We start from the raw sequence: 27,944 nt of genomic DNA on the forward strand, positions 1-27,944 counted from the left end.
GTTAAGAAACAGCGTGGCCTAGTGGAAAGAGGGAAGCGGAGGACCTGGGTTCTAATCCTGTCTCTGCTAACTGCTTGCTGTGTGACCTTGTGCAAGTCATTTAACTTCTCTGTGCCTCAGTTTCCTCCACTTTAAATTGGGTATTCAATACCTGTTCTCCCTACTACTTAGACTGTGAGCCCCATGAAGGGACAGGGCCTGTGTCCCGACCTGATTACCTTGTATATCTACCCTGGCACTTAGTAGAGCGCTTAACAGATAGTAAGATAGTAGAAGCAGCGTGGTTCAGCGGAAAGCGCCTGGGTTTGGGAGTCAGAGGTCATGGGTTCTAATCCCGGCTCTGCCACTTGTCAGCTGTGTGACCTTGGCCAATTCACTTTACTTCTCTGGGCCTCAGTTCCCTCATTTGTAAAATGGGGATTGTGACTGTGAGCCCCACGGGGGACAGGGACTGTGTCCAACGCGATCTTCTTGTATCCACCCCAGCGCTTAGTACAGTGCCCGGCACATAGTTAAGCGCTAAACAAATACCATAAGTAAGTATTAACAAACACCATAAAGAGTTAAATCATTTAAAAAAACCCAAAATGGGCTTTTCAAAGGCTCTAAAACAATTCATGTCCTCTTAAAAGTTCTAATTAAAAATTAAAAGCAACCTCTCTGTTGTTCTTTACAGACCTTTTTCCCCACTAAACAAGAGATTATACAACGAGAGATTTACACCGAAAAATATATTCAACAATCTCTTTAAGATCGGTATAGTGGTTTGAATCCAATATTGAAATCTTTGAGGTTCTCGCAATGCATATTTTGCTCTCAAAAGCAATGCAGCAACAAGCGAGATTTGAAACAAAGTTTTAAAAATTTCACTTGAGACATATCAGTGGTTCTGCAATAGGGGGTGGATATTTATAACTATAATAGTGTTTTTGGTTAAATGCTCACTATGTGCCATGCACTGTACTAAGCATTGGGGAGATACAAGATCATCAGGTCCCTCAAGAGGCTCCCAGTCTAAGTAGGAGGGAGAGCACGTAACGAATCCCCCTTCTGCCGATGAGGGAACCGAGGCACAGAGAAGTTACGTGACTTGCCCAAGATCACACAACAGGTCAGTGGCAGAGCCAGGATTAGAACCCAAATCCTCTAACTACCAGGCCTGGGCTCTTTCCACTAGGCCACACTGTTTCTGTTCTTATTGACAAGATTAACATCGATCAAATGATAGATGCCAAAGGATACACCTGCTTGTTCAATTCACTTTTCTTGTACTGCTCAACGTATTACGGGCTTACTATTACTATTACCTTACTATTACGGGCTCTCGTTATATCCCGGCTAGACTACTGTGTCAGCCTTCTCTCTGACCTCCCTTCCTCCTCTCTCGCCCCGCTCCGGTCTATTCTTCACTCCGCTGCCCGGCTCATCTTCCCGCAGAAACGCTCTGGGCCTGTCACTCCCCTTCTTAAACACCTCCAGTGGTTGCCTATCGACCTCCGCTCCAAACAGAAACTCCTCACTCTAGGCTTCGAGGCTCTCCGTCACCTCGCCCCTTCCTACCTCTCCTCCCTTCTCTCTTTCTACCACCCACCCCGCACGCTCCGCTCCTCCGCCGCCCACCTCCTCGCCGTCCCTCGGTCTCGCCCATCCCGCCGTCGACCCCGGGTCACGTCCTCCCGCGGTCCTGGAACGCCCTCCCTCCTCACCTCCGCCAAACCGATTCTCTTTCCCTCTTCAAAACCCTACTTAAAAATCACCTCCTCCAAGAGGCCTTCCCAGACTGAGCTCCTCTTCCCCCTCTACTCCCTCTGCCATCCCCCCTTCACCTCTCCGCAGCTAAAGCCTCATTTTCCCCTTTTCCCTCTGCTCCTCCACCTCTCCCTTCCCATCCCCACAGCATTGTACTCGTCCGCTCGACTGTATATATTTTCGTTACCCTATTTATTTTGTTAATGAATTGTACATCGCCTCGATTCTATTTAGTTGCCATTGTTTTTACGAGATGTTCTTCCCCTCGACGCTGTTTATCGCCATCGTTCTCGTCCGTCCGTCTCCCCCGATTAGACCGTGAGCCCGTCAAACGGCAGGGACCGTCTCTATCTGTTGCCGACTTGTTCATCCCAAGCGCTTAGTACAGTGCTCTGCACATAGTAAGCGCTCAATAAATACTATTGAATGAATGAGTATTTCCATATCATGGAAAATTTGCATTATAGAGTAGCTGCACTTTAAGTAGCACCTAATGTGGAAGCAATGGCGCCTAGTGGAAAGCACGTGGGCCTGATGGAGTCACAGGACTTGGGTTCTAATCCCAGCTCTACTACTTGCCTGCTGTTTGACTTCAGTCAAGTCCCTTCTCTTCCCTGTGCCTCAGTTTCCTCATCTGTAAAATGGGAATTCAATACCTGTTCTTCCCACTGTGAGCGCCATTTGGGACAGGAGCTGCTTCTGACCTGATTATCTTATCTCTACCCCCAGGCTTAGTATGCTTGTCACATAAGTGTTTAACAATCCCACAATTATTATTAGTGTTACCACATACCTGTAGGCAACAATTCATTTGTGATGTTGCATCGCATTCTACCAAAAAGACACACGCACTCAGAAGAGAGTTCCCTCAGTACTGGGTCCCCTTCTATTCTCCATCTACCTCCATTCTCCAAGGGTCCCTTGGAGAACTCATTCGCTCCCACGGCTTGAACGACAACCTCTATGCAGATGACACCCAAATCTCCATCTCCAGCCCTGATCACTCTCCCTCTCTCCAGGCTCGCATCTCCTCCTGCCTTCAGCACATCTCTACTTGGATGTGCTTAACGTGTCCAAAACAGAGCTCCTTGTCTTCCCACCCAAACCCTGCCTTTCCCATGACTTTCCCATCACTGTAGACGTCACCGCCATCCTTCCCATCTCACAAGCCCGGAACCTTGGCGCTATCCTTGATTCCTCTCTCTCTTTCGATGCTTATATTCAATCCATCACTAAATCCTGTGAGTTCCAACTCCACAACATCGCTTCGATCGGTCCTTTCCTCTCCATCCACATTACCACATTAAGGCTACCACATTAATCCGATCACTCATCCTATCCCTCCTTGATTACTTTATCAGCCTCCTTGCTGACCTCCCAGGCTCCTGTCTCTCCTGACTCCAATCCACATTTCAGTGGTAGATGGGCAACCACTGGATTTTCTTGAGGAGTGGGGAAACATGACGTTTTTGTAGGAAAATGATCCGTACAAAAACGTCACGTTTCCCCACTCCTCAAGAAAATCCAGTGGTTGCCCATCTACCTCTGCAACAAACGAAAACCCCTCAACATTGGCTTTATCTCATCTCTCTACTCTCCTACTAGAACTCAGTCTGCACACTTCTCTAATGCTAACCTTCTCACCGCATCTCAATCTCGTCTATCTCGCCACTGACCTCTCAACCATGTCCAGCCTCTGGCCTGGAATTCCCTCCCTCCTCAAATCCCCCAGACAATCACTCGCCCCCTGTTCAGAGTCTTACTGAAGGCCCATCTCCTCCAAGAGGCCTCCCCTGACTAAGCCCTCCTTCCCCCCTTCTCCCTTTCCCTTCTGTGTCACTCTGACTTGCTCCCTTCATTCATCCTGCCTCCCAGCCCCACGGCACTTATGTCCAGATCTGTCATTTATTATTTATATTAATGCCTGTCTTCCCCTCTAGACCGTGAGCTCATTGTGGGAAGGGATTTTTGTTATATTGTACTCTCCCAAGGGCCTAGTACAGTCCTCTGCACAGAGTAAGCACTCAATAAATATGACTGAATGAATGAATCCTTCCTGTCGAAAATGCACTGGAAAAATAGAGTGCTGGAAGAATTGACTGGATTTTCAAGGAATATTTCAATCAGTCAGTCAGTCAATTGTATTTATTGGACATTTCCTGTGTGCACAGCACTGTACTAAGCACTTAGGAGAGCACAATACAACAGTAAACAGACACATTCCCTGCTCACAATGGGCTTACATCTAGAATATTTGATTCATTACTATTCATTCCAGTCCATAACTTGTAACAGTGAATTACCTAGATGTTCTCGGTAATAATTTTTAAGCCTTAAATGTGGCAGTGTTTCACGGGAAGTACTCTAAGATCTCCTCATCCTGATAATGAACGTAGAAGGATGGCAGAAATGATCTTATAATTTTTTTACTTCTAAATTTAAAGCAGGACATGGAGGATAGGAGAACCTGGCTTTTTTAAATGGTATTTGCTAAACGCTTACTACGTTCCAGGCACTGTACTAAGTTCTGGATAGATACCAGCTCACCAGGTTGAACACAGTCCTTGTCCCACATGAGGCTCACAGTCTTAATCCCCATTTTACAGATGAGGTAACTGAGGACCAGAGAAGCAAAGTGACCTGCCCAAGGTCACAGAGCAGACAAGTGGTGGAACTGGGGTTAGAACCCAAGTCCTCCTGACTTTCAGGTCCGTGCTCTATCCATTAGGCCACAAGGCGTCTATAATCAAATCCATAGTGCCATTAATACACTTTCTAAAGTACTAACATAATATGCTGGAATCACTGTGAGACTTCCACCGACAGGTCTGAGATGGAAAAAATTTTCAGTGACGTCCAAGAGCCTCTTACCTGCACGTTAATCGATCCGTTTACGCCATTTAATGAGTGCTTACTATATGCAGAGCGCCGTACTAAGCCCTCGGAAAAGTCCCATATAGCAGAGCTGGTAAATGCGATCCCTGCCTACAAGGATCATACAGTCGGGAGAGGGAGATGGATTAGGTCCTTATCTTATGACGTCGAGGCGTCTCTGACCCCTAGAGACTCCGTGGCCACATCTCTTCCAGAACACCCCACCTCCATCTGCCATCGTTCTGGTGGTGGATCCACAGAGTTTTCTTGGTAGAAATCTAGCAGTGATTCATTCATTCGTTCAATCATATTTATTGAGCGCTTACTGTGTGCAGGGCACTGGACTAAGTGCTTGGAAAGTACAATTTGGCAACAGATAGAGACAATCTCTACCCAACAACTGGCTCACAGTCTAGAAGGGGAGGCAGAGAACAAAATAAAACAAGTAGACAGGCATCAATACCATCAAAATAGATAAATAGAATTATAGGTATGTACACATCATCAATAAAATAAGTAGAATAATAAATATGTGCACATGAACACAAGTGTTGTCGGGAGGGGAAGGGGGTAGAGCAGAGGGAGGGAGTCGGGGTGATGAGGAGGGGATGAAGAGCAGAGGAAAAGGGGGAGTTCGGTCTGGGAAGGCCTCCTGGAGGAGGTGAGCTCTCAGTAGGGCTTTGAAGAAGGGAAGAGAGCTAGTTTGGCGGAGGTGAGGAGGGAGGGCGTTCCAGATCAGTGGTAGGATGTGGGCCAGGGGTCGACGGTGGGACAGGAGAAAACGAGGCCCAGTGAGGAGATGAGCGGCAGCAGAGGAGCAGAGTGTGCAGGCTGGGCTGGAGATGGAGAGAAGGGAGGGGAGGTAGGTGGGGGCAAGGGGATGGACGGCTTTGAAGCCAACGGAGAGGAGTTTTGCTTCATGCAAAGGTTGAACGGCAACCACTGGAGATTTTTGAGGAGGGGAATGACATGCCTGGAAGTATCCATCTGACAATGTACGCCTGTTTGGATATCGTGCTGTTTGGTCCTGCACGGAATGCTTCATGGAAGGGCACCTAGCATCAGAATAGGAGAGTGCTACAGCAGGCGAGAAGCAGTGCGGCTCAATGGCAAGAGCACAGGCTTAGGAGTTAGAGGTTGTGGATTCTAATCCCGGGTCCGCCACTTGACAGCTTTGTGACTTTGGACAAGTCATTTAACTTCTCTGTGCCTCAGTGACTTCATCTGTAAAATGGGAACTTGTCTGCTGTAAGACCTTGGGCAAGTCACTTCACTTCTCTGTGCCTCAGTTCCTTCCTCTGTAAAATGGGGATTAAGACTGTAAGCCCCAGGTGGGACAACCCGATAACCTTGTTTCTACTGCAGGGCTCAGAACAGTGCTTGGCTCATAGTAAGCATTTAACAGATACCCTTATTATTATTATTGTTATTATCTCTGTGTCTCAGCCGGCCCATAGTATTTGTTAAAAGCCACAATTATGATTATTATTAGCAGCAGCATCTAAGGTATTTTAAAATGTTGTTTTACGGTATGGAATTCTTTGCCATTTGATTATAAAACTTACTATTTTCTCCCCACGAAATAGTTTTTGATCCTAGGACCTCTTTTCAATGAAATAAATGAGATGATTCGCCTATCCCGTGTATTCAGAAGGAGAACTTTAATTTGCACAATAAATTACAGCCATTTTCAAATCTCTCACTGCCTTCCTATTAGTTTAGCGAGGAGACAAAAACGCAGCATTAAATGAGGTTTTAGCTGCTGAGTTGTAATACTCTCCACCCAAAAAATCCACGGAGATTATTAACATTTCAATAGTAAGCATTCAACACTGAACAAATGGCCCCAAATTTCATTTTAAAAAATTTCGCACCTGAGTGTGAAGAATGTCCAGGTTGGTTTTAATACATTTTTAACACTGAGTTCCCTGAACCAAGGCATAAAAAGAGAAAGAAAGGAGAGGCAGGGCATTGTCTTGCTTAATTTAAAATTTTCAGAAACACCAGTTCAAAGATCTGGGAAGAGCAATGATAATAGCAGATTTAGTCCCCTTTCTTTTATGCTCTATTTCCCAAGCAGGGCAGTTCACGTCTGTATTTCTCTCTAGACTCTAAGCTCCTTGTGGACAGGCGGTGTGTCTGTTTATTGTTCTCTTGGCCTCTCCCAGGTGCTTAGTACGGTGCTCTGCATACTGCAAGCGCTCAATAAATACGATTTGAATGAATGAATGGTCAAAGAATTGAGCTTTGATAACAAACTGCTTGGGATGTTGCAAATTTAATTTAAAAAAAAATTTACAGTATTTGTTTAGCTCACATTATGTCCCAGGCACTGTACTGAGCAGCACGGTAATAATAATAATAATGTTGTTATTTGTTAAGCGCTTACTATGTGCCAAGCACTGTTCTAAGCGCTGGGGTAGACACAGGGTGATCGGGTTGTCCCACGTGGAGCTCACAGTTTTAATCCCCATTTTACAGATGAGGGAACTGAGGCACAGAGAAGTGAAGTGACTCGCCCACAGTCACACAGCTGGCAAGTGGCAGAGCCGGGCTTCGAGCCATGACCTCTGACTCTGACGCTGCTTACTTCCTAGCCTCTGCCTGGACCTTAAGACACTGTCGAGGACAGGACTGTGGCTTTCTCCATTTTTTCTGACAACTTTCTAATGTTAAATTCACGGTATAGTGGCTGGAGCCCGGGCCTGAGGGTCCGAAAGTCATGAGCTCTTATCCCGCCTCCACCGCTTGTCTGCTGTGTGGCCTTGGGCAAATCACTTGACTTATCTGTGCCTCAGTTAACTCATCTGTAAAATGGGGATTAAGACTGTGAGCACCACATGGGACAACCTGATTACCTTCTCTCTACCCCAGAGCTTAGCACAGTGCTTGGCAGAGAGTAAACTCTTAACAAATACCATCATTATTATTATTATACTTATAACATATTATTGTCATTATAATAATGATGGTGTTTGTTAAGCGCTTACTATGTTCTAAGCACTGGATTCAAGCTAGTCAGATTGGACATGGTCCCTGTCCAACATGGGGCTCACAGTCTTCATCCCCATTTTCCAGATGAGGGAACTGAGATCCAGAAAAGTGAAGTGACTTACCTAAGGTCACACAGCAGACAGGTGACAGAACCAAGACAAAACTGTGAGCCTGTTATTGGGCAGGGATTGTCTCTATGTGTTGCCAAGTTGTTGGCATTTGTAAAGCGCTTACTATATGCCGAGCACTGTTCTAAGCGCTGGGGGAGATACAGGGGAATCAGGTTGTCCCACGTGAGGATCACAGTCTTCATCCCCATTTTACAGATGAGGTAACTGAGGCCCAGAGAAGTTAAGTGACTTGCCCACCGTCACACAGCTGACAAGTGGCAGAGTCGGGATTCAAACCCATGACCTCTGACTCCCAAGCGCAGGCTCCTTCCACTGAGCCATGCTGCTTCGCTGAAAGGGGACCAGACTGTTTATTTGGGCAGCTCTTCCTCCTACTGCAATTCACACCCCTTTTCCTTTAATCATTACCATCATCGTAAATGTTAATAAGAAGAATTATTATTGTTATTCTGTCTTTTAAGCGCTTACTTTGTGCCAAGCACTGCTCTAAGCTTTGGGATAGATACAAGGTAATCAGGTTGGATGCAGTCCCACATGGGGCTCACAGTCTTAATCCCCATTTTTCAGATGAGGTAACTGAGGCCCAGAGAAGTAAAGCGATAACTGAGGCCCAGAAGAGTAAACGACTTGCCCAAGGTGACAGACACGGCAGACAAGTGGTGGAGCCGGGATTAGAACCCAGGTCCTTCTAACTCCCCGGCCTGGGCTCTAGCCACTAGCCCAAGCTGCTTCTCTGCATCTTTTATGCAAGCTCATTTCCCATTTCTGCCTTTTATGTGATAGACACTGACTATCGTTTCGGCTCACCCTCTGGGGATCTTTAAAATCAGAATCTTATTCTCGGCCTTGAAAAGTAGGAAAAGCTGAAGTGAGAGAGATTTTTGAAGTTGCGAAATGTTTCTGAAAGAAGCGGCGGCAACTGCTGCTTAATTGCTTAGACAGATGCAGGCCAATAATAGGACTAAAAGCCAATTACTTTGCGGGAGTTTTTCTTTCAAATGAAGAGATGTTTAACGAACGACGCACGCGTGACATATTATGAAATTTGGAAATGGTGAATGAATAATGGATGGTTGAACGGAGAGAAGGGAGACTGCCCTGCAATCTGGAATCTGAACTGATTAAATGCTACCATAAATAATGGCTAAGCGGAAAAATATGGCCAAATTACTCTCATTCACGTTTTAGAAGATGGAAAGAAAGGCTGCCAGAATACTGCAGCAAAATACACTCCCCAAGGAACCATAATTCATTCAATCATTTTTATTGAGCGCTTACTGTTTGCAGAGCACTGTACTAAGCACTTGCTAGGACACATATTCCTTCTGAATATGTGGGCAGGGAACATGTTTACCAACTCTTCTAATAATAATAATAATGTTGGTATTTGTTAAGTGCTTACTATGTGCGGAGCACTGTTCTAAGCGCTGGGGTAGATACCGGATCATCAGGTTATCCCACGTGAGGCTCACAGTCTTCATCCCCATTTTACAGATGAGGTAACTGAGGCAGAGAGAATTTAAGTGACTCACCCACGATCCCACAGCAGACAAGTGGCAGAGCCGGGAATAGAACCCATGCCCTCTGACTTCCAAGCCTGGGCCCTTTCCACTGAGCCACGCTGTTGTACTGTACTCTCCCAAGCATTTAGGACTGTGAGCTCTTCGTGGCAGGGAATTTGTCTGTTTGTGGTTGTATTGCACTCTCCCAAGCGCTTAGCACAGTGCCTTGCACTCGGTAAGCACTCAATAAATACGATTGAATGAATGCAGTGTTCTGCACACAGTAAGCGTTCCAGGAATACCACTGATTGATTCCTCGGCAATTTATTCCTCAACAATTTTTGCAAGTTGGAAGATCTATGCAAGTTATGTAGGCCCTTGTCTAGATTATAAACTCATTAGGGACAGGGAACGTGTCTGCTAATTCTGTTATATTTTGCTCTCCCAAGGGCCTAATGTAACTCTCAGTGTATCCAATTGATTGATTGATTATTTTGTATCAGCATTCAAACACTCAGGGTATTTGTGGTGTGTTTACTGTGTGCATTTTATATCATGTTGGCTTCGGGACATCTCTAGTCGGCTGTCCCGCTGACACCTCAAACTATACATGCCCAAAACAGAACTCCTCATCTTCCCACCTGAACCCTGTCATTCATTCATTCATTCAACAGTATTTATTGAGCGCTTACTCTGTGCAGAGCACTGTACTAAGCGCTTGGAATGTACAAATCGGTAACAGATAGAGACAGTCCCTGCTCACTGACGGGCTTACGGTCTAATCGGGGGAGATAGAGAAAAACAATAGCAATAAATAGAATCAACAGAATGTCCTCTCCCTGACTTTCCCATCACCGTAGACAACGCCACTATCCGCCCTGTCTCAAAATCCCATCACTTTGGCATTATCTCTGACTGCTTTCTCTCATTCAACCTATATATTCAATCCATGACCTCTGACTCCAAAGTCCGTGCTCTTTCCACTGAGCCACGCTGCTTCTCCATCAACAAATCCCGTCATTTCCACATTCAAAACAACGCTAAAATTCACCCTCTTCTCTCCAAAGTGCCACCGTATTAATCCAGTCACTTATCCCATCCCACCTTGATTGCTGAGTTAGCCTCCTTGCTGAGTTCCCTGCCTCCTGTCTCTCCCCTCTCCAGTAAATCAATCAATCAATTGTATTTCCTGAGCACTTACTTCACGCAGAGCACTGTACTGTGCTGGGGAGAGTACAGTGTAACAGATGTGGCCACACATCTGGCCACGCATTCCCTGCCCGCGGTGAGCTTACAATCTAGGGGAAGAGACAGACATGAATATACATAGATAAATTATGGATTTAATCAATCAATCATATTTATTGAACGCTTACTAGGTGCAGAGCACTGTACTAAGCGCTCGGGAGAGTACAATACGACAGAACTAGAAGGCACGTTCTCTGCCCCGTCTAGAGGGGAAGAAAACAGATGTGGATATAAATTCTGTGGGGCTGAGGGAGGGGTGAAAACAGGTAGGAGATTCAAGTGCAAGGGTGACAGAGAAGGGAGTGGGAGAAGGTGAAATGAGAGGCAGCGTCGCTCAGTGGAAAAAGCCCGGACTTGGGAGTCAGGGGTCGAGGGTCTACAACCCGCCTCCGCCACTTATCAGCTGTACGACTTTGGGCAAATCGGTTAACTTCTCTGGGCCTCAGTTCCCCCATCTGTAAAATGGGGATGCGGATTGTGACACCCACTTGGGACAACCTTGTATCTACCGAGCTCTTAGAACAGTGCTTGGCACATAGTAAACACTTAACAAATACCATCATCATCATCATCATCATCATCACTTCATGGCAGGCCACACTTCGCTCTGCTGCCCAGATCATTTTCCTAACAAACTGTTGAGTCCATGTTTCCCCACTTCTCCTGAACCTTCAATTGCGATCCATTCACTTCCACATCCAACAGAAAACCCTGACCTTCAGCTTTAAAGCACTCAGTCACCGTGCACCTTCATATACAACAGATCATTACTCTCCCACCTTCAGAGCTTCATTGAGATTCACGATTCTTATTATTGCTGTTATTATCACTAATAATAATAAAAAGTCTTATTATTAAAAGACTCACTGGGTTCCATAAGCCCATCTGATTTCAAGCCTGTTTCCCTATGGCTCCTCCCCTTCACTCCTCCCCCAGAGATTCCATCTGGAAAATCCCGAGACACACGAGTTGACGGTGTCAGTCTCTGTGACAGTGTTGGACTAGATATGGGCCACAAGAAATCATTTTAACCATAATAGTTATCATTATTATGGCATTTGTTAGCGCTTATTGTGTGACTTGCACTGTACTAAGTGCTAGGGTGCATACAGAGAAGCAGCATGGCCTAGTGGCAAGAGCACGGGCTTGGGAGACAGAGGATGTGGGTTCTAATCCCACATCTGCCACTTTTCTGCTGTGTGACATTAGACAAGTCACTTAACTTCTCTGTGCCTCAGTTACCCCATTTATAAAATGAGCATTAAGACTGTGAGCCCATGTGGGACAACCTGATTACCTTCTGCCTACGCCAGTGCTTAGAACAGTGCTTGGCACATAATAAGTGCTTAACAAATACCATTATTATTATTACTGTACAAAGCAAATCAAGCTGGAGACAGTCCCTGTCCCACATGGGGCTCACACTCTCAATCCCCATTTTACAGATGAGGTCACTGAGGCTCAGAAAAGCGAAGTGACTTGCCCAAGGTCACACAGCAGACATGTGGCATGGCCAGAATTAGAACCCATGACCTTCCAACTCCCAGGCCCAGGCTCTATCCATTATGCCATGCTGCTTCTTGAATACTAATTGAGGTATTTATTAAGTGCTTGCTATGTGCCAGGCACGTAGAGAAAATTGGTTGGGACACAGTCCCTCTCCCACATAGGGCTCGCAGTCTTAGTCCCCATTTTACAGGTGAGGCAACTGAGGCACCGGGAAATGAAGTGACTTGCCCAAGGTCACACAGCGGACAAGTGGCCGACCCGGGATTAGAACCCACGACCTCTGACTTCCAGTCAACGCTCTATCCACTAGGCCACAATGTTTCACCCTGATTTATAACAGCAAACATCAGACCAAAAACTCATTCACCATTTATTCATTCATTCAATTGTATTTATTGAGCACTCACTCTGTACAAAGAACTGTAATAATAATGTTGGTATTTGTTAAGCGCTTACTATGTGCAGAGCACTGTTCTAAGCGCTGGGTAGATACAGGGTAATCAGGTTGTCCCACGTGGCGCTCACAGTCTTCATCCCCATTTTACAGATGAGGTAACTGAGGCACAGAGAAGTTAAGTGACTTGCCCAAAGTCACACAGCTGACAAGTGGCAGAGCCGGGATACGAACCCATGACCTCTGACTCCAAAGCCTGTGCTCTTCCCACTGAGCCACGCTGCTTCTTGGGAGAATACAATACAACAACAGACATATTCTCAGCTCACAACGAGCTAAGAGTTTAGAACAGGGGGAAACAACTACGTCCATTCACCCTGGAGGTGACTTTTTGGTGCCTTTGGATGGAAACCACTCCTAATTAGAAGATGGACATATTTTACCACACTATGGTCTGAAAGACTTAACGAATCTCATCAATTGCCTAGAATATTCAGGAAGGAGCTTATAGCCTGGTAGGATCAGATTCAAACTTCATAACCATTCATTCAATCGTATTTATTGAGCACTTACAGTGTGCAGAGCACTGTACTGAGCGCTTGGAAAGTACAATTTGGCAACAGATAGAGCCAATCCCTACCCAACAACGGGCTTACAGTCTAGAAGTGGAGACGCTGATGACGAGAAGACTTTTCCACGGTATTTATGGTATCTGATAATACGATCATCAAATCTCTCTTCTGGATTAAAGGACTTGGGCTTTGACATTTGGGATAAAACTAGAAGATTTAATTTTGGAAAAATGCATTACACATGAAAAGTCTAAATGGCTCCTATAACTGAAGCGGAGACCTACAATCAATCGATTTCCAAAGAATATCAACGTTCTGACACCGAGGATTTTGACTTGACCAGCACTAATCACAGAGAAAGAGTAATCTTGAAAAATGTCTTGCCTTTAAAAGGGCACTTTCCCCCACCCCAGTGAATCCTCTCCAAGTGAAAAAGTCACGGGGAAGCAGCGTGGCCTACTGGCAAGACCATGGGTTCGGGAGTCAGAGGACGTGGGTTCTAATCCCAGCTCCACCACTTGTGTGCTGGGTGACCTTGGGCAAGTCACTTAACTTCTCTGTGCCTCAGTTCTTGTTTTATGCTGGTGAGTCATCTTCAACCCATAGCGATTCCACGGACACATCTCCCCCAGAACGCCCCACCTCCATCTGCAATCGTTCGGGTAGTGGATCCGTAATAATAATGTTGGTATTTGTTAAGCGCTTACTATGTGCAGAGCACTGTTCTAAGCACTAGGATAGATACAGGGTAATCAGGTTGTCCCACGTGAGTCTCACAGTCTTAATCCCCATTTTACAGATGAGGGAACTGAGGCACAGAGAAGTGAAGTGACTTGCCCACAGTCACACAGCTGACAAATGGCAGAGCCGGGATTCAAACTCATGACATCTGACTCCCAAGCCCGGGCTCTTTCCACTGAGCCACGCTGCTTCTCTAAGGGTTTTAGAGAAACTAAAAATTTAGAGAAAAATCCATAGAGTTCTCTTGGTAAAAATCCGGAAGTAGTTTACCATGGCCTCCTTCCGCGCAATAAACTCGAATCTCCGCCCTCGACTCTCTCCCGTACCACTGTTACATATCCAGCACAGGGGAGTTTTGACTTGTGGCAGATGGTCTTCCTCTCGCTAGCCACTGGGCAAGCTAGGAATGGAATGAACAGGCCTCGACTTCACTCTCACTCCCATAGTCGAGACTGGTAGAGGACTGGAAACTCTCCAAGTGTGACCCTGAGAGGATGTGGTGATGATGGTGTTAAGTGGTCATACTGTGAGCCAAGCACTGTTGTAAGCGCTGGGGGAGACACAAGATAATCAGGTTGCCCCACGTGGGGCTCACAGTCTTAATCCCCATTTTCCAGATGAGGCAACTGAGGCACAGAGAAGTGAAGGGACATGCCCAAAGTCACACAGATGACAAGTGGCAGAGCGGGGATTGGAACCCACGTCCTCTGACTCCCAAGCCCGGGTTCTTTCCACTGAGCCACGCTGCTTCTCTACTGTGAGAACTTCTCTACTGTGATTAAGATTGTGAGCCCCATGTGGGACAGGGATTGTTTCCTACGTGATTACCTCAGATCTACCCCACTGCTTAGAACAGGCCTGGGCACGTAGTAAGCACTTAGCAAATACCATAATTATTATTATTATTATTATTAACATTAATTCCACCTAATGAGTGCTTGAGAAGAAACTGATCAAACTTTTTTTTCCATTCTCTATTTGTGGGACTTCATCTGGACAAGGTCTATAACCCATGTTTCCCATTCTCTATTTCTGAACAAAATCCCCTATTTAAGGAAGGACCCAAGATAATAATCATTACAATAATAATAACAATAATAATTTTGGTATTTGTTAAGCACTTTACTATGTGGCAGGCACTGTGCTAAGCACTGGAGTGGACACAAGATAATCAGGTTAGACAAAGCCCTGTCCCACACGGGGCTCACGGTCTTCATCCCCATTTTGCAGATGCAGGAATTGAGGCCCAGAAAAGTCAAACGACTGGCTGAGGGTCACACAGCAGACAAGGTGAAAGAGCCAGGATTAGAACCCAGGTCATTCTCTACCCCAACGTTTACCGGAGTGTATCGCCCTACAAGAAGCACTTAATAAAGAATAGTAATAATGTTGGCATTTGTTAAGCGCTTACTATGTGCAGATTACTGGTCTAAGCGCTGGGGTAGATACAGGGTAATCAGGTTGTCCCACATGAGGCTCACAGTCTTAATCCCCATTTTACAGATGCGGTAACTGAGGCACAGAGAAGTGAAGTGACTTGTCCACAGTCACACAGCTGACAAGTAGCAGAGCCGGGATACGAACCCGTGACCTCTGACTCCCAAGTGCGGGCTCTTTCCACTGAGCCACGCTGCTTCTCTAAATAAATAAATAAATAAGTAAATACCATGATTATGACGATGATGAAGGTAACTGTACATTCCAAGCACTTAGTACAATGCTCTGCACATAGTAAGCGCTCAAGAAATACTATTGAATGAATAATTACTGCTATTAGAGTAATGATCCTCTAGAGCAGATATAAGCATAGAGAAAAAGTCGGTAAAAGGACTTAGAATTTTAAGTGATGATGGCACCAATTTGATGATATTCCCATGAAAACTCATTAAGAGAAATGAATACAAGAATTGATAAGTTCTGGCGAGCAGGGAATGTACCCTTTATATTATTATACTGTACTCTTCCAAGTGCTTAGTACAGCATTCTGCACACAGAAAGCACGCAATAAATACACCTGACCGACGGACCGAGCAAGCACAACAATATGGGATGGAAAGAAAACTAGAACCATTGAAATACTCGATTTGGCAACTGTCTTCATCAAGAGAAATCTAGAGGCATGTGCAGTTCTGCTTACCTTCTCGATTATGTCCTCTGAGATCGGTTCTTCAAATATGTGAATTTTATCCTCCACCGTCTGTTTCAAAACTTCTATCTTACTTCTGGTCTTGCAACGTTGCTTTTTCATTTTGGATTGTTGCTACGAAAGATTTCAATCACTGATTACTCACTGAAAAGGTTGAGTGATAACAAAATAAGTGAAATGCATGTTTAATCCAGACATCTGTATAATTTCCTTTCAGGAGATCTCTCCCCGCTTCACCCAGTTCAACGGCTAGCTATTTCTCTAGGCATGCAAAATAAAATCCTTTCCCTCCACCGTCGCTGTCCATCTTATAAATTAGCTCTTTTTACTTGCTCCTTCTTAGCTCGCCTTCTAACCGTACTACACTTGTCGGCTGTGTGACTGTGGGCAAGTCACTTAACTTCTCTGTGCCTCAGTTCCCTCATCTGTAAAATGGGGATGAAAACTGTGAGCCCCACGTGGGACAACCTGATTCCCCTATGTCTACCCCAGTGCTTAGAACAGTGCTCGGCACATAGTAAGCGCTTAACAAATACCAACATTATTATTATTATTATTATCCTCTTATCCCTTGGCTTTTTTTTCTTGGGATTTATTTTATGGGACTTTGAAGCACTTACTATATTTCAAGCACTGTTCTAACCACTGGACTAGACAACGTGGCCTCGTGGAGAGAGCATGGGCCCAAGGAGTCAGAAAGACCTGCGCTCTAACCCCGCGTGGCTCAGTGGAAAGAGCACGGGCATGGGAGTCAGAGGGCATGAGTTCGAATACCGGCTCTGCCACTTGTCAGCTGGGTGACTGTGGGCAGGTCACTTCACTTCTCTGGGCCTCGGTTACCTCGTCTGTAAAATGGGGATTAAGACCGTGAGCCTCACGTGGGACAACCTGATGACCCTGTATCTACCCCAGCGCTTAGAACAGTGCTCGGCACATAGTAAGCGCTTAACAAATACCAACATTATTATTATTATTAACCCCGGTTCTGCCACTTGTCTGCTGTTTGACCTTGGGTAAGTCACTTCACTTCTCCAGGGCTCAGTTCCCTCATCTGTAAGATGGGGATTGAGAATGAGAGCCCCATGTGAGACAGGGATTGTATCCAACCCAATTTGCTAGTATCCACTCCAGTGTTTCCTACAGTGCCTGGCATATAGTAAGTGCTTAATAAGTACAACAATTATTATTACTATTATTATTAATATTCATTATCATCAGAGCATATACAGACCCTGTGCCAATGGGATTCACAGTCAAGTAGAAGAGAGAGCTGGTATTGAATCCCCATTTTGCAGCTGAGGAAACTGAGGCAAAGGAAAATCAAGTGACTTGCTCAAGGTCCCCCAGCAGGCAAGTGGCAGAGCTGGAACTGGAATCCAGGTCTTCGGGCTCCCAGGACGATGCTTTATTCACTAGACCGCACTCCTTCTCAGCCTTTGCCCCAGACTACAACTCTCTCTCAACAAAATCCACCGGACCATAGATTTACTCATTTTCACAGCCCTCCTAAAGCCCCACCCTCCTCCAGGAAGCCTTCTGGGCTGAATTCATAACACCCTAGTCACCATCATCCTACACCACCCTTAGCACTAATAGATTTCATTCCTACCCTCAGCCCTTAGGTAACTATGAATATTTGTATATTCAGTGATTTATTCAGCTATCTCACCTTCTTACGCACGCTTCGCAACATTGCTAAAATCCGCCCTCTCCTCTCCATCCAAACCGCTACCGTGATGATCCGGGCACTTCTCCTAGCCTGCCTCCTCACTAACCTCCCTGCCTCCTGTCTCTCCCTACTCCAGTCCACATTTCACTCCACTTCCCGAATCATTTTTCTTCAGAAATGTTCAGTCCGTGTTTCCCCACTCCTCAAGAACCTCCAGGGGTTGCTTAGGCACCTCCCCTTAAACAGGAACTCCTTACCACAGGCCTTAAAGCAGTCAGTCACCTTGCCTCCTCCTACCTCACCTCCCTGATTTCCTCCTACAACCCAGCTCATACACTTCGCTCCTCCAATGCCAACCTATTCACTGAAGCTCGACCTCTTCATTCATTCATTCAATAGTATTTATTGAGCGCTTACGACGTGCAGCGCACTGTACTAAGTGCTTGGAATGGACAGATCGGTAACAGACAGAGACAGTCCCTGCCCTCTGACGGGCTTCCATCTGGCACCCAGCCCCTCGCTCACGTCCTGCCTCTGGCATGGAATTTCCTCCCCTTCCACATACGCCAGATCGCATTCTCCTCACCTTCAAAACCCCGTTAAGGTCGCATCTCCTCCGAGAGGCCTTCCCCGATTAAGTCCTCTTTTCCCCAGCTCCCTCTCCCTTCTGCGTCGTCTATGACCTTTGGACATTTGCTATTTTCCCCACCCTCAACCCCACAGCACCTGGGTACGTATCTTCAAATGATATATTATGAAGTATTCGTTGGCATCGATCGTCATCTAGGCTGTGAACTTGATGTGAGCAGGGAACGTGTCTGTCATCTCTCTTGTCCTGTCTCCACCCAAGAGCTTGATTAGACCGTAAGCCCGTCAAAGGGCAGGCACTGTCTCTATCTGTTGCCGATTTGTACGTCCCAAGCGCTTAGTACAGTGCTCTGCACATAGTAAGCGCTCAATAAATACTACTGAATGAATGAACAGTAGGTGCTCAATGGATACCACTGAGTGATTGAAGCTTGACTTCCCCTTTTCATTTCATTCTCCTCAAGGAAAGAACTTTAACCCTTTTCGGCGTTCCCCTTAAGGACCTAATAAAGTCCTCTGCATCTAGCAGTTGCTCAAAAGAATTCTCTCTGTGCGGCGTGGCTCAGTGGAAAAGAGCATGGGCTTGGGAGTCAGAAGTCATGGGTTCGAATCCCAGCTCCGCCACTTGTCGGCTGGGTGATTGTGGGCAAGTCACTTAACTTCTCTGGACCGCAGTTACCTCAACTGGAAAATGGGGATTGAAACTGTGAGCCCCACTTGGGACAACCTGATCACTCTGTATCTACCCCCAGCGCTTAGAACAGTGCTCTGCACATAGTAAGCGCTTAACAAATACCAACATTATTAATGATGTCCCTTATCGGCCACTAGATTTGACAGGGTGGGGCAGAAAGTAGCTTTTTTAAAGTATCTACGTTGCTTCATCTGCATTGGTTCCCAAAGCCAAAAAAAAAAAAAAACCCGACAAGTACGATACTCATTTTGAAATTACGCTTTCCCAGATGCCGGGTGCGGATCACGAATGAACCGTGGTAATATTATGCAGCCTCCCACCGTGTAATCAAATTACTGTTGACCTTTGGATCGCATCTTGAGAATATAAAGTAGGTGCCATGAATTCCCAGAAAGACATCTGCTATTCCATAAGGGCAGGCCGACTCATTTTCCTTGGGAAACAGGAGCCCTTGAAAAGCTTTAAACTTGGGATGTGAGTTCATCCTTAACGTGATTAGCCTAATTTAGCTCACAAACCAAGGAAACAGGAGGCGGCGAAATTAGAATACTTCAGTTGAATCTGTACTAAACCGACGAGGCTCAGTGGAAAGAGCCCGAGCTTGGGAGTCGGAGGTCATGGGTTCGAATCCCAGCTCCGCCACTTGTCAGCTGTGTGACTGGGGGCAAGTCACTTCACTTCTCTGGGCCTCAGTTCCCTCATCTGTAAAATGGGGATTAACTGTGAGCCTCACGTGGGACAACTCGATTACCCTGTATCTACCTCAGCGCTTAGAACAGTGCTCTGCACATAGTAAGCGCTTAACAAATACCAGCATTATTATTATTATTATTAAGGGATCTCTTCTGTAACTGCAACTCTGGGAGGAAACACCTCACGCTGACTCTGAATCAGAGAAGCTTCTCCCATGTGGATGAGAAGAAATTGGGAGAGCAGAGGAAACGGCCAGGAGAGACCTTCGTTTGATCCTTGCTCTCCTCGAGAACGTATCAATCAGCCTGTGATATTGATTGAGAATCTGCTGGGTGGGGAGTACTGTACTAGGCGCTTAGGAGAGAAGCAGTATGGTCTAGTGGAAGGAGCACAGGCTCAGGAGTTCGAAGAGCTGAGTTCTGATCCCGGCTCCGCCACTTGTCTGCTGTGTGATCTTGGGCAAGTCACTTCACTTCTCTGGGCCTCAGTTACCTCATCTGTAAAATGGGGATCGAATGCCTGTACTCCCTCCCACTTTGACTGAGTCCGACCTAAGAAGCAGCGAGGCTTAGTGGAAAGGGCACGGGCTTGGGAGTGAGGTTGTGGGTTCTAATCCCAGCTCTGCCACTTAACAGCTCTATGACTTTCAGCAAGTCACTTAACTTCTCTGTGGCTCGGTTACCTCATCTGTAAAATCGGGATGAAGACTGTGAGCCCCACGTGGGACAACCTGATAACTCTGTATCTATCCTAGGGCTTAGAACAGTGCTCGGCACATAGTAAGCGCTTAACAAATACCATCATTATTATATCTACCAACACTATTGTATATTACTCTTCCAAGCATTTAAAACAGTGCTCTGCACACAGTAAGCCCTCAACATAGGGCGTAGCTTAGTGGACAGAGCCCGGGCCTGGGTGTCAGAAGACCATGGGTTCTAATCCCGGCTCTGCCACGTGTCTGCTGGGTGACCTTGGGCAAGTCACTTCACTTCTCTGGGCCTCAGTTACCTCATCTGTAAAATGGGGATTAAGAGCATAAGGCCAATGTGGGACAGGGACCGTGTCCAAACCGACTAACTCGTGTCTACCCCGGTGCTTAGAACAGTGCTTGGCACATAGTAAGTGCTCAACAAGTACCGTACTCGTTATTAGTAACAAATACCACTAATGGATTAATAGATAAGTGACACATACTCTTCCCATAAGGAGTTCACTATCCAAAAGGGGGAGGGGCATAACGATACTTAGGAAGAGAGGAAAGAGAATTATTTAATTGAACGTAGGTGTATATATATTTCCTCTGTTCCCTCTCCCTAACAGTGCTCGGCACATAGTAAGCACTTAACAAACACCATAATTACTATTATTATTATTATTCATTCATTCATTCAGTAGTATTTATGAGCACTCACTATGTGAAGAGCACTGTACTAAGCGCCTGGAATGTACAAATCGGTAGCAGATAGAGACAGTCCCTGCCCTCTGACGGGCTTACAGTCTAATTATTACCACCCTCGCACTTGGATACGCACCCTTTATTCACCCAGTCCTCAGCCCCACGGCATTTTTGTTCCCATCACTAATTCATTTATTTATATTAACGTCTGTCTCCCCTTATACAACACAAACCCTCTGTGGGCAGGGAGCGTGCTTACCAACCCTGTACTCTTCTTAGCACGTAGTAGAGTGCTTGGCACACGGAAAGGGCTCAGTCAATACGACTGATTGACAAACGTTGAGAATTGCCGTAACTACTTCAAAGCTGAGACTATTTGAAGTTAGCACAGTGATGAACTCGAGTCAAGGCAGGATTCACGCTTAAAAAGGAGCAAAGCCAACAACTGCACACGTTAGCAGGTGAACTGTCAAGTGGCGCTATGAGGACAAGGAGTTGGCAAGGGAAGCAGCACGGTGTAGTGGATGGAGCACGGGCCTGGGAGTCAGAAGGTCGTGGGTTCTAATCCCGGCTCCGCCACCTAGCTCTTGTGCGACCTTGGGCAAGTCACTTCACTTCTCTGTGCCTCGGTTACCTCATCTGTAGAATGGGGATTGATACTGTGAACCCCAAGTGGGACAACGTAGGTGTCCATCCAATTGGCTTGTTTCCACCTCAGCGCTTAGTTCAGTGACCGGCACTTAGTATGTGCTTAACAGATGCCAGAATTATTATTAATTATTATTAGTAGTAATATACTATCAACAGCAGTATTTATTAAGCGCTTACTATGTGTAAAGCACTGTACGAAGCGCTGGGAAAGAGAGTGAATGTGATCCAGAGATGGTCCTTGACCCCCCCCCAAGGGGATCATAATCTAAGAATTAGGGTAGGTGGGGTAGAAAAGAGGGCTGGAGATGGGCCCACACGAAAAGAAGGGAAGCAGTGTGGCCTGGTAGATAGAGCTCGGGCTTGGGAGTCAGAGGTCACGGGTTCGAATCCCGGCTCTGCCACTTGTCAGCTGTGTGACTGTGGGCAAGTCACTTCACTTCTCTGGGCCTCAGTTACCTCATCTGTAAAATGGGGATGAAGACTGCATGACCCATGTGGGACAGGGACATTCCAAGAGCTTAGTCCAGTGCTCTGCACATAGTAAGCGCTCAATAAATACTACTGAATGAATGAATGAACCCAATTACCTCACATCTACCCCAGCCCTTAGAACAGGTGCTTGACACATACTAAGCACTTAACAGAAACCATTATTATTAGCAGTAGTTGTAAATATTAAGACAAACCTCACCTGAACTTCAGGTACCGATAAGGCCTGACTCAATTTGAGCAATTCGGCTTCGATCCATTCAGACTGAAGGTTCTGAAGTAACACTCTAGTTCTTATCTTGGGCAAGGCCAAACTGCTATCCAGCTGGGAAAAGCAGCAATGAAACTCCTGTTTCATTTCATGTAACTGCTCTTCAGATAATGAAAGGGGTAAAGAGAGGAGTTTCCTAGAAAAAACAAACCAAAGCAGGTTTTCTCAATAGATAAATACACAATTTTAGAAAGAGAAAAACAATGTGAGTCACAATGAACGTATCAGAAGGGAGGCTAATGAAAAAATGTGATTTCATCTTCAAGCTAGGTACCCTGGAAGGCAGTTGTTATTTTTTTTCAATAATAATAATAATAATAATTTTGATATTTGTTAAGCGCTAACTATGTGCAGAGCACTGTTCTAAGCGCTGGGGGAGATACAGGGTCATCAGGATGTCCCACGTGAGGCTCACAGTTAATCCCCATTCGACAGATGAGGTAACTGAGGCACCGAGAAGTTAAGTGACTTGCCCACAGTCACACAGCTGACAAGTGGCAGAGCCGGGAGTCGAACTCATGACCTCTGACTCCCGAGCCCATGCTCTTTCTACTGAGCCACGCACATCTGCCCCCCAATTCCAGCTGGAATAGCCAGGTAGGGTAGACCGTTTTGAAAAAAAATGTCTTCGGAACCTAACAACTAAACACTGAGTTCAGATGGGCAGTCCACGCATGCAAGGATGAGGGAAATATACAACTTCCTGGGAAGGGTTTTGAATCATGAATCGTGTGAAACTTTAAAATCTACAAATTGCACCGATGGCTCTTTACTGGCAATCTCTTTTGTTGGCTTCTTCTTTGCCTCCCACCCCAAAACTGTGGGGGATCCTCAAACCCCAGTTCTAAAGCCCCTTCTACTTTATGCCCAATCCCTTGGAGAACTCATCTGTGGCTTGGTGGAAAGAGCCCAGGCTTGGGAGTCAGAGGACGTGGGTCCTAATCCCGGCTCTGCCACATGTCTGCTGTGTAACCTTGGGCAAGCCACTTAACTTCTCTTGGCCTCAGTGACCTCATCTGTGAAATGGGGATTACGACTGTGAGCTCCACGTGGGACAACCTGATTACCTTGTATCTACCAGTGTGGCTCAGTGGAAAGAGCGCGGGCTGGGGAGTCAGAGATCATGGGTTCAAATTCCGGCTCCGCTGCTTATCAGCTGTGTGACTTTGGGCAAGTCACTTGACTTCTCTGGGCCTCAGTTCCCTCATCTGTAAAATGGGAATTAAGACTGTGAGCCCAACGTGGGACAACCTGATCGCCTTGTATCCTTGCCCAGCGCTTAGAACAGTGCTTGGCACATAGTAAGCGCTTAACATATACCAACATTATTATTATATGAAAGGGAAGGGAGTTATAGGCTAGAGGCAGGATGTGGGCAGTGGATCTATGGTGAGACTAGACTGTAATTAGACTGTAAGATTAGACAGTAAACCCGTCAATGGGCAGGGATTTTCTCTATCTGTTGCCGAATTGTACATTCCAGGCACTTAGTACAGTGCTCTGCACATAGTAAGCACTCAATAAATATGAGACAAATATTAATAATAATTATGGTATTTGTTAAGTGCTTACTATGTGCCAGGTACTGTACTAAACACTGAGGTGGATTCAAGCTAATCAGGTTGGACAGAGTCCCTGTCCCATAAGGGGCTCACAGTCTCAATCCCCCTTTTACAGATGAGGTAACTGAGGCCCAGAGAAGCGAAGTGAGTAGCCCAAGGTCACACAGCAGACATGAGGTGAATCCAGGATTAGAATCCATGATCTTCTGCCTCCCAGGCCTGTGCTTTATCATCTATGCCATGCTGCTTCTCGGACGAGATCCAAATACGGTGTGTGGGTAGGTTGGGGTTAGAGGAGCAAAGTGTGCAGGTTGGACTGTAGTGGGAATCAATGAGGTAAGAAGGAAGGGGGAAAGCTGATCGAATGCCAATAAGAGTAATAATAATTATAATATTGGCATGAAGTAATTAACGGCTGTCTCCCCCTCTAGACTGTAAGGACATTATGGGCAGGGAATGTGCCTGCTGATTCTGTTGCATTGTACTCTCCCAAGCTCTTAGTACAGTGCTCTGCACATGGTAAGCGCTCAATAAATATCACTGATCGATCGATTGATATTTGTTAAGTGCCGACTATGCACTGAGCACCAAGCAGCAGGGTAGATCCAGTCCCTCTCCCATATGGGGCTCACAGTCAAAGTAGGAAGGAGTAGGATTTAATCCCCGTTTCACTGATGAGAAAACAAAGACACAGAGAAATCAAGTGACTTGCCCAAGGTCTCACAGCGGCCAAGAGGCAGAGCCGGGATTAAAAGCCAGGTCCTCTAACTTCCAGGCCCGTGTTCTAGCCACTAGACCATGCTGTGTCTACTTTATTGTGCTCTCCTCAAGTGCTTCCTATAAATTAAACATGAGGAATCACACAAGAGCTATATTCCAAAGTGTTGATTTTCAAAAGCGATAAATGCTTTTCAAAAGCCAAAAAATGAATTACAGATGAAACGGTCCTCTGGATTTCTAATTTCAATCAAAGATGGTCATATTTAGAAATCTAATTATATTACCGCAGCCATATGTACGATTTGCCATTTCTAATTTATACTGACCATGAAAATTCTTACTGCCCATTGAATTTTCAATAGAGATTAAACCATTAGGATAGGTCTCTACGAATGAAAAATACTAGAGATAGTATGTGCTTTCATCAATATTAATCATTATTTATACTGACCCATGAAAATTTTTATTGCCCATTGAATTTTCAATAGAGATTAAACAATTAGGGTCGTTCTCTACGAATGAAAAATAGTAAAGATAGTATGGGCTTTCGTCAATATTAATCTTCTTTTCTCATCCATGCTAAACAACGTGTGATCATTGTTAATCTTTACAACACAGAACAAAAATAATATACTAATAATAATATTTACTAAGCACTTTCTCTATGCCAAGCACCATGTTAAGTGCTAGGATTGACACAATATAATCCAATCGATTCCAGGCTTAGCATTTTATTGAGGAGAATTTTCCTGTCGAAACCTTCAGCTGTGGGCTGCTTTTGATCAGAGAAAGCGTCATATTCCTTCCCAACTGGGTTGTTGTCTTGCAGGAAAACAACATGGCCTAGTAGAAAGACCACCAGCCTGGAAGATCTAGGTTCTAATATCAGTTCAGCCACATGCCTACCACATGGATTTGGGTAAGTCACTTCTCATAATAATAATAATAATCATAATAATGTTGGTATTTGTTAAGCGATTACTATGTGTCGAGCACTGTTCTAAGTGCTGGGGTAGACACAGGGTAATCAGATTGTTCCACGTGAGGCTCACAGTCTTAATCCCCATTTTACAGATGAGATCACTGAGGCACCGAGAAGTTAAGTGACTTGCCCGAAGTCACACAGTTGACGGGTGGCAGATTCGGGATTAGAACCCAGGACCTCTGACTCCTAAGCCCGTGCTCTTTCCACTGAGCCACGCGGCTATCTCCTTGGGATAGTAGGGATTTTCATACTTCTTTCTGCTATTTGGATTGTGATCTCCATGTGGGAAAGGGACCGGATCCAACCGGATTACTTCTACCTCCTCCAGAGCTTAGAAGAGTAAGTGCTAAATAAGTAATAATATCAGTAGGAGAAGCAGCACAGCCTAGTGATGATAATAATAATAATAATGGTAACTGTGGTATTGGTGAAGCGCTTACTATGTGTCAGGCACTGTACTGAGCTCTGGGGTGGATACGAGCAAATCAGGTTGGTCACAGTCCCTGTCCCATGTGGCCCCAGGAAGTGAAGCGATTTGCCCAACGTCACACACAGCTGACAAATGGTGGAGCCGGAATTAGTGGAAAGGTCCCGGAGTCAGAGGTCATGGGTTCTAATCCCGACTCTGCCACTTGTCTGCTGTGTGACCTTGGGCAAGTCACTTAACTTCTCTGTACCTCAGTTCCCTCATCTGTAAAATAGAGATTAAGACTGTGAGCCCCACGCGGGACAACCTGATAACTTTGTTTCTATCCCAGCGCTTAGAACAGTGCTCAGCACATAGTAAGCACACTTAACAAATACCATTGTTATTTTTACTATTAACAAATACCATCCTTATTATTATTATTACTATTATTAGAACCCAGGTCCTTCTGATTTCCAGGCCCGTGCTCTTTCCACTAGGCCATAGAGCTCGCTTACTCTAAACTGAGGAAACAGGTTGGGCTATGAACTGTAACCCAGCGAGCCAGTTACATGTGATTAGCACAGAAACGGCAGAAAAAGCGCTGTAATTTCTCCAACCTGTTCCCCTGTTCACCTTGGGCAGACCCTCTGTGGTTTGACCGTTTGAATACTCTGATGCACTCTCGAGTCTCCAGGAAAGCCATCCTGATTGAGGGGCACTGATTGACTCAACGGGAGCCTGCACACCTCACTCATCTAAAAGCACTTCAGGAAGGGGAGAAAAGCTTTCCAAAAGTCTGCAAATGGAACGCAAGCTTCTGGAATTACCTCCCAGCCCAGGGAATTGCGATTTTGAGGGCCCTGTGCTGGGCAGCAGCGGTCCGGGAGAGAGTCGAGCGCAGAGACTCATTTAGTGCGCGGAAGGAGGCAACGGTAATCCGCTGCCGGATTTTTATCGAGAAAACTCTATGGATCCACTACCGGAATGATTGCAGATGGAAGCGGGGCACTCGGGGAGAGACGTGTCCATGGTGTCGCTATGGATCGGGCACGATTCGACAGCGGTAGATGAGCCAAGACAACGCGTCAGATAAGATTACATTTTAAAAAGAACATCTGGTTCTTTCGAAAACAGAAAGGGATTGTCTTTTCACCAAACCCCAAGGTAAAGTGAACTCCAGATGAAAGGCTTCCTGTGCCCTAGGCCGACACGGACGACTCCGGGCCTCGATTTCCTCAGGGGGGAAGTAGGGATGAGATGTCTACTCTCCCCGTCTCTTACTTAATAATAATAATAATGTTGGTATTTGTTAAGCGCTTACTATGTGCCGAGCACTGTTCTAAGCGCTGGGGTAGACATAGGGGAATCAGGTTGTCCCTCGTGGGGCTCACAGTCTTAATCCCCATTTTACAGATGAGGGAACTGAGGCACAGAGAAGTTAAGTGACTTGCCCACAGTCACACAGCCGACAAGTGGCAGAGCTGGGATTCGAACTCATGAGCCCTGACTCCAAAGCCCATGCTCTTTCCACTGAGCCAGGCTGCTTCTCAATCCCCACGGGCTGGCTTCATCTGATTAGCTTCTGTTTTCCGATCACTTAGCCCAGAGTAAATGCTACATGATAATAATAAATATGGTATTTGCTAACAAACATAATAATAATTATGGTATTTGTTAAGTGCTTACTATGTGCCAGGCACTGTACTAGGCACTAGGGAGGATTCAAGCAAATCAGGCTGGACACAGTCCCTGTCTCATGTGGGGCTCGCGGTCTCAATCTTCATCTTACGGATGAGGCAAGTGAGGCCTAGAGAAGTGAAGTGACTTGCCCAAAGTCACGCAGCAGATAATAATAATAATAATGTTGGTATTTGTTAAGCGCTTACTATGTGCAGAGCACTGTTCTAAGCGCTGGGGTCGACACAGGGGAATAGGGTTGTCCCACGTGGGGCTC

The 27,944-nt window shown here is 45.7% G+C and overlaps 1 protein-coding gene across 1 annotated transcript in view; it reads right to left on the minus strand.

The window, feature by feature from the left end:
• Nucleotides 1-27,944, minus strand: part of EVC2 (EvC ciliary complex subunit 2) — a 174,393-nt gene that overhangs the window by 42,978 nt on the left and 103,471 nt on the right. The window contains exons 15-16 of the mRNA XM_029063978.2: nt 22,246-22,450; nt 15,852-15,974 (exon numbers count right to left, since the gene is read on the minus strand). Of these exons, the coding sequence (XP_028919811.1) occupies nt 15,852-15,974; nt 22,246-22,450 (328 nt within the window). The remainder of the gene's footprint in view (nt 1-15,851; nt 15,975-22,245; nt 22,451-27,944) is intronic.

The sequence above is a fragment of the Ornithorhynchus anatinus genome, chromosome 4, assembly GCF_004115215.2.
Source record: "Ornithorhynchus anatinus isolate Pmale09 chromosome 4, mOrnAna1.pri.v4, whole genome shotgun sequence".
Lineage (NCBI taxonomy): Eukaryota > Metazoa > Chordata > Mammalia > Monotremata > Ornithorhynchidae > Ornithorhynchus > Ornithorhynchus anatinus.